Source organism: Arachis ipaensis, chromosome B05 (genome assembly GCF_000816755.2).
Source record: "Arachis ipaensis cultivar K30076 chromosome B05, Araip1.1, whole genome shotgun sequence".
Lineage (NCBI taxonomy): Eukaryota > Viridiplantae > Streptophyta > Magnoliopsida > Fabales > Fabaceae > Arachis > Arachis ipaensis.
Window position 1 is genome coordinate 148,404,405 of NC_029789.2, and position 10,727 is coordinate 148,415,131.

The 10,727-nt window shown below is 34.3% G+C and overlaps 3 protein-coding genes and 1 long non-coding RNA gene across 5 annotated transcripts; 2 read left to right on the plus strand and 2 right to left on the minus strand.

Annotated features, from left to right (window-relative positions):
- LOC107644927 (trypsin inhibitor) lies at nucleotides 822-1,737 on the plus strand. Its single transcript, XM_016348891.2, has one exon. The coding sequence runs from the start codon at nucleotides 906-908 to the stop codon at nucleotides 1,509-1,511; it is 606 nt and encodes a 201-aa protein (XP_016204377.1). The 5' UTR covers nucleotides 822-905; the 3' UTR covers nucleotides 1,512-1,737.
- Nucleotides 1,736-7,181, minus strand: LOC107644926 (abscisic acid 8'-hydroxylase 3). Of its 2 annotated transcripts, XM_016348890.2 has the most exons (10): nucleotides 7,069-7,181; nucleotides 5,248-5,794; nucleotides 4,116-4,434; nucleotides 3,444-3,596; nucleotides 3,095-3,364; nucleotides 2,918-3,004; nucleotides 2,743-2,821; nucleotides 2,542-2,648; nucleotides 2,229-2,347; nucleotides 1,736-2,109 (listed from the first exon to the last, which is right to left on the minus strand). In XM_016348890.2, exons 2-10 carry the CDS (start codon nucleotides 5,622-5,624, stop codon nucleotides 2,019-2,021), a joined length of 1,602 nt encoding a protein of 533 aa, XP_016204376.1. In that variant the 5' UTR covers nucleotides 5,625-5,794; nucleotides 7,069-7,181; the 3' UTR covers nucleotides 1,736-2,018. The 2 variants fall into 2 exon arrangements, 1 of the variants encoding a protein (XP_016204376.1); XR_002347672.1 differs by lacking the exon at nucleotides 1,736-2,109 and having other exon boundaries at nucleotides 2,305-2,347; nucleotides 2,542-2,667.
- On the plus strand, nucleotides 6,072-7,018 carry LOC110262697. The gene is made up of 2 exons (XR_002347673.1): nucleotides 6,072-6,369; nucleotides 6,741-7,018. It is a non-coding gene; the product is annotated as an uncharacterized LOC110262697 (long non-coding RNA).
- Nucleotides 7,065-9,986, minus strand: LOC107644928 (transcription factor VIP1). The gene is made up of 4 exons (XM_016348892.2): nucleotides 9,098-9,986; nucleotides 8,635-8,767; nucleotides 7,839-7,923; nucleotides 7,065-7,618 (listed from the first exon to the last, which is right to left on the minus strand). The coding sequence occupies exons 1-4, from the start codon at nucleotides 9,652-9,654 to the stop codon at nucleotides 7,359-7,361; spliced, it is 1,035 nt and encodes a 344-aa protein (XP_016204378.1). The 5' UTR covers nucleotides 9,655-9,986; the 3' UTR covers nucleotides 7,065-7,358.

The following is a 10,727-nucleotide window of genomic DNA, read 5'->3' on the forward strand; positions in this document are numbered from 1 at the left end:
TGAAATATTTAAGTTTTTTTTATCTAAAATATATAAGAATAAATAAATCCTTCAAAGAGATTTAGATATCTCGTGTTTTAAAAAATGAGAAACCTTTTTGTATTTTTTGTTAATCCAAAATTTATTTATCTTTAAAATAAACGATTAGGAACTTTTTTGTCATTTTCTTCTAAGAGAAAATCTCAAGGGATAGTCATTTTATTAAAATTTAGTTAACATTTAACTATCAAGAAAAGAATATGTAATTCTACACCATTAGATATAATTTCACACTATTAAAAATACTAATAATGATTAATTGATAGTTATAAATCACAAAATATGCTGGCCCTATCAGTACTGTTTTCTCTAATACATAAATTATAATTAAATACAAGAAAGGTGAGATTAACTTGAGTTATACTTTACATGAATACTAGATAGAGTTTATAATATATTAAACTAGTTAGTCACAGCATCTTAACAAAATTTTGCAAGTGATCTACCAATAATGCATGCTACATTTGTCAAATTTTTATACTGCTAAAAAATCCTGAATATCTCTCATGCAGCTATAAAGTAGAAATTCTTTTGCAGCATAAAATATTGCACACGTTTATGGTGCAATTTTATTACTAGTTTTTATCAACAAAAGCATTATTGATAGGATTTAGATCTTCTAAAGTTTGAATTTCACTTTAGAGAGTAAAGTGTGATCTCTCACCATTGATTTCATAGGTGGACCAATAATTGATGAGTACTCACTTTACATCAGAAATTTTCCCATGTTTTCCATGAAAATCTACAGTGTCTTAGTCAAAATTTTGATGTATAAGTACACGGTACTAACCTTCAAACTTTACCATCACACAGAAACAAAACACATTCTCATTATACAAATCCTAAGTTCCTAACATTACATAACAATGGCCAGGATTTCTTCATTTCTTGCACTCTTTTTCCTTCTCTTTGCATTTACCATAAAATTTAAGTGTGTCATTGCAGGTACTGTGTTTGATACAGATAATAGCCCTGTAAAAAATGGCGGCAACTACTATGTTCTTCCAGTTTCTGAGGGTGAGGGTGGTGGAGTTACCATTGCTAGCATTGGTTTGAAACTCCCTCTTGCTGTTGTCCAAAATCCCTCACAGAATATCCTTGGATTGCCGGTTACTATATCGAATTCGGACGGAACAATGGTCATCCAAACAGACGGATTTGTTTCTATCAAGTTCACCAATTTAGGTGACTCATCCACTTGGATTGTTGTCTTGGATGACTCTGCCAATATGTGGTATGTAGCCATTGGCAATGCTCAGGACTACTTGAGTGATCGAATTCGAACCGGGAGTTTCAAGATTAATTACTATAATGATGGTTACAAGTTTGTTTTCTGTAGTGATAGCAATACCTCAGATTGTGAAGATGTTGGGATATACACTGATGGTTATGGAAATAATCGTTTAGCTCTCAATGGAGCAGCATTTGCAATTCAGTTCCAGAGTGTGGAGAAAGGTCTTGCAGCCTATTAATTAGTATTTTCTTCTGTTATTATAGATTATGATCATGAATAAAGATTAAAAAAACCTTGTATTTGATGTAATGTTTATAAATCTTAGGTGCTCTGAGCTATAATCAAAGCCACTTCAGTTTGTTATCCCAAGTTTAAGAATTGTTATGTTTCACTTTTTATTCAATGTTAAATTATGTAGTGAATGTAAAATGTGTTGAGAAGAAGGGAAGCATATAAAGGTGTTGTATAATTTGAAGTGCACTATTTTATTGTTACTTTCTTTATTAGCTATCATCTGTTACATACTGCTATATATAATTATATACACTATGCAGCTATTTCTCTAAGGGTTGGTCTATTTCTTTGAAACTGATAAAGAATGAAAGAGAATGCACTAATCCTTAGAGAATAGTTGAATCTTGTGATTGGTTATCTTGCTCCATAGACAACTCTAGTTGTTCCTGATTTTCCTTTGCTGTGTAAGCTTCAATTGTTTGCTTTCTGGATACTAAGAGGAATAGGTTTTTTACAGTGGCTCCACCAACACAGGATACTTGTTCTTTGGCATCCTCACAAGTGTTGGTTGAACTGAATTATCTCTATCTAGAGGCTTCCACCTGTGACATCAACTTTGATTATATGCATAGTGTATATATAGAGAACATAAATAAACAAGGAAAAATGGTTAATATAGGTCTGAAATGAGATTATATTCTCCATTGCTTTGTGATCTTACTTGTATCTGGTAACAAGGTGGTGGATGAAGACACAGATTTCAATCTTGGCAAGGTTCATTCCAGGACACATACGTGGTCCACTACCAAATCCAAGAAAGCTGAAAGGCCTTAAGGGCTCCTGAAATTTTTAAAAAGATTAGTATTTTGTTTTTGTATATATTGATCCATGTGAACAGTCTCACTGTAGATATAATACATGATAAAATTCAATAGTGTCGTTTAATTCATGCAGCCGATTACATTGATCCAAGAATGCAGAAATTAGTGTAAGTAAGGGGTAATTAGGAGTGCCTTGAGAAGGAAGGAACTTACATCAAATCTTGAGGGGTCAAAGTTTTGAGGATCTGGAAACACTTCAGGGTCATGGTGTATAGAAACAACATCAAGATTAACTGACCAACCTTTCTTAATTTTATATCCTACACAATCCAACATCAACTTTGTATGTTGCAAAAATCACAACCATTTCAATAGGACACAAGAATCACAGATGTTTTGTATGTAATGTCATACCATCAACTTCAAAATCCTGGGATGCTTTTCTTGAATACCAAGGCAATACCGTCGCTCGTCGAAGGGTTTCGCTGATCACCTGGAATTCAAATTTGCCAATAACTAAGATCAATTGTGAAATCTTAGAAGCTAGAATGGAAGCTCATAGACTAATATGTATACATGTTATGCTCACTTTGGCTGTGTAAGGCATGTTATTAACTTCAGACCATGTAAGATCTGTTCCACTCTTTCTATTTGCAATGATTCCTCTATGTTCCTCCTGCAAAAGAAATCATGCATTTAACATATCGAAAACTATTCAAACCACAGAACAGGACACTGAGACAGAGACACGAAAATGTGTTTAGACCCTGAGTTGTTCAAGGACATGAGGATTTTCTTCAAGAAATTTGATGAGCCATGTTAGAGCAGCAGTTGTGGTATCATGTCCTGCAACCAACAATGTTAGGACATTGTCCTTCAACTGTTTGTCAGTGAGTTTGTTCTCATCATCTTCTCCTTCTGTTCCTCCTTTGCTATGCTTCATGATCAAGGACTCCAAGAAATCTTGCTGAAACTCCTGCCCACTTCTTCGCCTCGCAATTATAGAATCCAACATCTCATACATCCTATCTCGAGCCTGCGCATGAACATCAATGTCTCTGAATCAAATCAATGGAAATGCAGTCATCAGTGGCCAGTTACATAGATTTTGATACCTTGATACCGCGATGGAAAGCAGTTCCTGGAAGCTTGATAGGCATGGAGGAAAATGAAGAAGAGATAATCTTGAAATTTGACCGAAACTTCTCTTGTTCCTCACTTGTTGGCTCTAAGCTCATGATCATATGTCCAATCACTTTCAGAGTAAACTGTAATGTTCAAATCAAATTACTTAGTCCCTCTAATTTTACTAAATTTTTAATTAGGTCTCTATACTTTTTTTTCGATTGAGTCCGTATACCATATTAGATTTTGTAATTAAATCTCTGTCGTGATAAAACAGAATATTTTGTTAAATAAAACGAATATGACTAACATTTGATACTTGACTGAATATTCTATATAGTTTAACAGAATATTCTGTTAATTTCAACATTTTTGTCACAGTAGAGACTTAGTTACAAAATTTGATATGATATAGAGACCTAATTATAAAAAGTATAGAGACTTAATTGAAAATTCGGTAAAACTATAGAAATCAACAGAATAATTAAACTTTTATTATATCCAATTCAGTTAAACTTTAATTGAATCTTTAAAGTTTGAACCACTAACTCTATCTATTCAATGATCAATCGAGTTTTCAAAACCTTGGTAAAATATAATAAAGTTCTATTTTTTTTTTTTTCGCCAAATGATGAAAACAGAAAGCGATAATGTCACTCAACTGTGGAAGCTTCTTCAAGAACAAGGACTTTTCTTCCTTGCCAATGATCCAAGGTTTGCATTGCTTGAGTATTGATGAAATGGAAATATTTTTTAAGGCCATCAATTGACAAAGGTTCAGCAATAAGCCTCCTTAGCCTCTTGTGTGGATCTCCATTGGTTTGCAACAAGCTAGTGGGGCCAAGAACTTGTTGGCCAGTGTAGAACAAGTTCAAGCTCACAATCCCATCCTTGCCAGTTAGTAATATCTTGCTTGCTTCTCTCCCTGTCATGAACACTGTGAACCTCCCCAATACAAAGCTCTTGAATACCTTTCCATATCTATAACAAGATACAAATCAAAATGAAAATGTATATCAAACAAGCTCTAAAATTCTTTTCTTTTCTTTTCTTTTTTTTTTTCCATTTACTCTTAGGCAACTTAAAAAATATTAATTTTTATAACATTCTAAAAATATGAAAGAAAGTAAAAAGGATGTGATATTTTCAAAAAATTATACTAAAACCAAAAATGAAAACAAAATGTGATCGATGTCTACATCAATGTGAGGCTAATTTTTTTTATATGGAAAAAATATTAGTGTTTTCTTTAGAAATGACATTATTTGGTGTAATTACAGATGGGTAGATTTTGGAAGTGAAAAGTCAACATGTGAAGGGACGTGTTACAACACATGGAGGGGCGTGACAACATCCCAGCCAACATGTGGGGGCATGTTGAAATACGTAGGGGGAGTGTTGAATATTTCCACAATACTGTAATACACTTCAAATGTCAATATTTAAACAAAACACTATCACCACTTCCATATTAAAAATAATTTCTATCAATGTGAACCCACTTTTTTAGTACAAAATTTGAAAAAATAAAAAAACCTTTTATTTTATATTTCTTTTTCTCTTTGTTTCTCCTACTACATAATAATCATCAAGACAGAAAATAGGTACACATAACATTATGATTGGTATATATATAATGGTATAATGTTGTAAATTGTGATGCTATGTGTTATGACTCGATTAATATTGGGCTGCTTAATTAGTTGGTTAGCATATTAGAGTTAGGAATATAAATAAAAATATTGAGTCATTGTATGACCACAATGAATTAATGAATTGATATTGAACTGTTACCTTTGTTGTCTGTTGTGCATGAAGCTAAAGATACCGGATGGACTTGAAAAGTCAGAGATGAATGAGAGAGTCTCACCCAAAATTGGCCATCCAAGGTTTCCTGGGATGCCTTTCATTTCCTTAGGAGAACGTGTAACATACATCAACACCACAATTGATACTACAAACAATGAAAGGATCAAGAAGATAACCAAATTGATGACCCCCATTATTGTCATCATTGTGAATTTGATCAATGAAATGTTTCCAATGTCACTACACAAACATTGAACACTTTGCTCAATACCAAGTATTTGAATTTTACTTGTATATATGCCGCCGTCCAAGTACTGCAGGCCAATGTTAATAGTTTCAGAAAGGTGACGACATGCATGCATAGTGTTCCAATATTCCAATGTTCTTTATTGGTATCTCCACTATGAATCATAGAGAGTCTTTCATTGTTCTTGGTGGTGTCATATGATGTTGATTGCTAAGTTGACACAAGCTTGTTTGGTGGCAATTCATGACATCTTTGAAAAATGCAAATAATGTTCAATTTGCCGTCCTTGGGAAAGCTATATATTAGTATTATTTTTAAAATGGATATAACCAATCAATAATCATTTTTTCTTTTTATTGAAAAGAAAAAAATTTGACCTACACTAAGGGTCGAAAATATGATGACCTACTCAATTGAATTTCTTGATTTTCAAGAGGTTTATAAAACTTTACAACTATAGCCAACATAATGAATATTCCTCTAACAAAAAAAATGAAAATAAAAAATAATGAATAGTCAATGGTTTCGGCTCCATAGATAAGACCTTCACAATATCCTGAGTCAAATATATATATATAGTCTTGTGAGTCCAATAGTCAATCATGCTTTTCGCTATATCCAATGTACACAACAATGAACGTTATATTACTACATTATGCAACAAAGGAACTATGTAACTTTGAATCCTTATCTTTTATGTGCCTCACTCTTTTTCATATATAAAGAGTAGGGCGGCAACAGTCTCAGACTACAAGGAACAAGGTCCATATTTTGGAGTTATTATAAGGCCATCCTTGTCTTGATCTTAATAAATAATTATTATGATAATAACATTTGAACCAAATAATGACAACTCCTAGGTAGCGTTTGGTGGATAGACAGAGACGAAAAGACTGAGACTGACAAAGACTTACAGAGATTGAAATAAATCTTAGTATTCTGTTTGGTGCAAAGTGGAAGACAGAAATTGAAACAAGAATGAAACTCTAATTTAATTTGTACATAGGGTAAAATTAGAATTAATTAATTGAAACGAGAATATTTTAGATATAAAATGTTATTAAAGTTTCAGTCTCCATCTCTAAAAACTTTAGTCCCATGTGTTCCTACTTTTTAGAGGTACTGAAATACTAAAATTTTAGAGACAGGACAGAAATTTTAGTATCAATCTCTGAACCAACAAACATAATACTGAGTTTCAGTCTCTACCTCAAAACAAACGCTACCCTAGGAAATATCTTCAAAAGCAGTTATGATATTGTTAAATTTACATGACAAACTTGACCAGAATAATTCCTACAATTATTGGCATAAGACACAATCCTTATTGAGATATAATTAATCTTTTAATATTAGTTAGCTTTATCAAAAGTTTAAACTTTCATCTCCTCACCGACACTTGTTGATGTTGATTTAAATAACATCAATGTAGGTGGCTGATGTTGAACCATGTTTCATTTTTATAGATTTTATTATTCTTGCTAAATAATAATTTTCAATGAAAGTCTTTATTATTTAATTATTTTCCCAGTAGAAATTACATAAAATCATGCACTTACCACAACCTGCTATGTAATTACCAGAAGCTGTTACACTTGATTCACCATCTACGATCATCTTGTCCTTCTACATCTCTATGTTAAATTGTGACTTCAACAACAAGGAATCATAAATCATATTTCACATGATATACTTCTAAGAAACTGAAATGTACAAGGATACCCTTCACAAGCTTCACATGTCATACATATATATATATATATATGTGTGTGTGTATATAATGTACAAGATACATTACTTGAGATGAATATTCCCTGTAACAACCTTTTTTACTTCATTCAACTATGAGCTACTTCTTCTGATTGAAGTCCATGAAGCTCGGGCGTCGCTGCCCGTGCTGCCCTTGGAAAGGCTGATCAGAGGGATGAGGAGGCACGCCGACCTGCTGCTGTTGCGGCGGAGGATGATTACTCAGCTGTTGCATGGCTAATTGAGAAGCCAATTGAGAGAACATACCACCAAAATTATGGTTACCACCACTCATAGCACCCAAGCGGTTACTCTGTTCTCTAAGGCGCTGCAATTCTTCCTTCAATGCCGAATTGAGATCTGCGAGCAAGCATACGAAAAGGCAACCGATGACTTCTTTTCCAAGAAACTGAAGATATTTTATGTTAGGATTCTCCAATTATAGTGCACAATTTTGGAAACTGATGAACTTGAAGTACATAAGATCATTGATATTAAAAAAAAACAGTGAAATGATTGAGATTTGTTATTTATTGAATTCAATATCCTATTATGATAAAGCACAAAACCATGAATATACCTTCTCTAAGCTGTGCTTCTTGTTCCATAGCCTCCAACCGCAGTTTGAGCTCCTTATTCTCCGCAGTTAAATCCGTCGTGTCTCTCTGCATCGCGCGAGATATTGTACAAGAATTGGAAATAACTAGAAATATCGAAAAAAGTAATGCTACAGGCTGAAAAATCCGACAAAATTCAGCTAGATTTCGCAGACTACACATCCATCTCAGAGTTAATGAGAATAACATCTTATTTTGCTGAAAATGTAGACAAAAATGCAGGGAACCATTTCACTTTCATAAATATAAATGCAGTTACAAGGCTTCAAGTTTATAACTGTTACTAAGTTCCTAAAATGCTAATTCTTTTTCCTAAGGACCTTTTTTTTTTGGGAAATAATTCACAACTGATTTCAGCAGTATCTGTTTGGTCCTTTACGAATAAATAAACATAAAAGATTTGTGTGCTAACTGCTAAGAGGAAAAATGCAAGAAAAACAGATATGTATTGAATAATTCTTGTCATTTCATGAAAGGAAAAAATGTTTAGAACCCCACAAAGGAAAAAGCAGAGTGAGATATTTTTGTAGGGTTTCCATAAATAGTTGTGACCACAAACCTAACAATCTGTATAGAAAGAATGTATATCTACATCACTGTTAAAGATAGATTAATGAGGGGGCCTCCATCATCATTGATCAATCAATCAATCAAACACTAGTAAGAACAAGTTACCAAATTTTGATGTTCATCTAAAAAGTTACACAAAGTGAGAATGAAAATAAAATGAAAGGACATGATAGATAGAATGATACAAACCTGGAGCATGGTAAGTTGAGCAGAGAGATTAGTTGCTTCAGTCTGAAGAGTCTGCACCTTCTTCTCAAGCTCACTTGTGTACCGAATCTTTCTCTCCTTTGATCTTGCAGCTGATTGTCTATTTGCAAGAATCCTACAAACACCAACAACCATTTTTCATTTACATTATTATCATTTTATTAATTAGCATCATAAATTCCGCTTAAACTATTAATAGCTTTTATTGAATTAATAATAATAATAATAACAAGAGGTGTTATGCAAATGCCAAGAAGCAATAGCTCGAATGACATAGTCTCCCCATACTCAATTAAGAGGTTGCGAGTTCGAGTGTCTATATCTACGGTAAAAAAAAAAAAAGGTGTTATGCAAATACTCGAATTCAGTTATGAATTCAGTTAAGAAATCAGTTACTACGTATTTGTAGACTCAAAAGATATGAAGAAGAAGAAGGAGGAGGAACCTCTTGGCTCGCTTGGGGTCAATAAGAGCAAGCTCAGCGAGCTTATCAGGTGCCATGGCTTTCTTCACACCATCCATCATCGATGACTCAGCTTCAAACGACGTCGTTGATGATCCATCCATCGAATTACTATGCCGGTGATGCCCAACTCTTCTCTCTCCTCCTCCACCGCCACTTTTCCCGCCTGACTTCTCCTCTCCGGAGCCGCCGAACCCGAAGCCATCGAAGAAGTCCGAGTCGACTGACAAGCTCCGTAGGTGCCCGATCGGAGCACCGCCACCGGCTCTTCCCATCCCGCTCTGACCGCTAGACTCATCGGAATCGATAGCCATGGGGATTCCGCCGCTTGCGGTGGCGGGGGTCGGAAGTGGAAGAGGAGAAGGGAGGTTGGAGATGTCGAGGTCGGAAGGGTCGAAGAGGAGGAGGTCGTCGAAGTTTCCGGCGAAGCGGAAAGAGGTGTCGGAGTGGGAGCGGCGGTGGTGGGAGCCTCGCTCCGGCATGCGTTCTATCTCTACGGTGGTGGCCGGAGGTGGCTTTCCCATGAACTTCGGGTCCATCTAAATAATTATTAGTAATAAAATAAAACAAAAAAAAATAGAAATAAGAAATAAGAAGTATATATATCTCTCTCTTCTTCTTTTTTTTTTTTTTTTTTAATTTGTTGAGAAAGTGGAAAAAAGTGAGTGATAGAAGAAGAAAGGAAAGAAGAAGAATAAGAAGGAGGAGGTTGTGGTTGTTGTTGGGTTGGGTTGGGTTGGGTGGGTGGTTGTGTTTGTAATTTTGTATGTTAGAGGAAAACCAAGTAACAACAGCAGACATAACACATTTGACTTTCTTTTCTTTGTTGGATGCCAAAAGTTTAGGGGAAGTGTCCTTTCCTCACTGGGTCATCAAACTATGCATTATCTCACTTTAGAAATCAATCAAATTACTATTATCTGAATGTGAATGTGGCTATGCCCTTGTTCTTTTGGCTTCCCTTTCTTTTCATTACTTTTTTTCTCACTTTAATCACTACCCTCTTGAGGAAAATATACACCAATACTATACTTCTAGCTTTTAATCAACATTCCAATCCCTTAATTTATTTAATTCTATTACAACATATAAAGGTGACTATTTTTTTATTTATATTTATATTTGATCTTCTCAATCACTTTTTCCATCTTTTTATACCAAATTCGTAAACTTTAGAAAATTCCACTCGCTTTTCTTTCTCTCTCCCAAGGGAAAAAAAATGCAATTCCTCGTCTCCAAAGCCAAGATTCTTAGGTGTTGTATGATAGAGAATTCTCTCCATAGTGAAGTATGTGATAGATAATGCCACACAATGACATCAAGGGATAACCATCCCTAAAGGAGGCTTTTTTTTTTTTTGGGCTACCATAACCATGGCCATTCTTGATATCAGAAAGCATATTGGGTATAGTCCTTCATTGTGATATTTTGGGCTATAATGGTTTTTTCTGGTCAGTTAGTAGAGATGTTTAAATTTAGTCCATCTTATTATTGGGCTTCTCCATAATAAAGGTGTTGGAACCATTTATATCAAGCCCAATCCAATTCCAACTTTCAACCAAGAAAAAAATATATAATTACACTTGAGAGTTCCATTTGCTAGCACTACTCC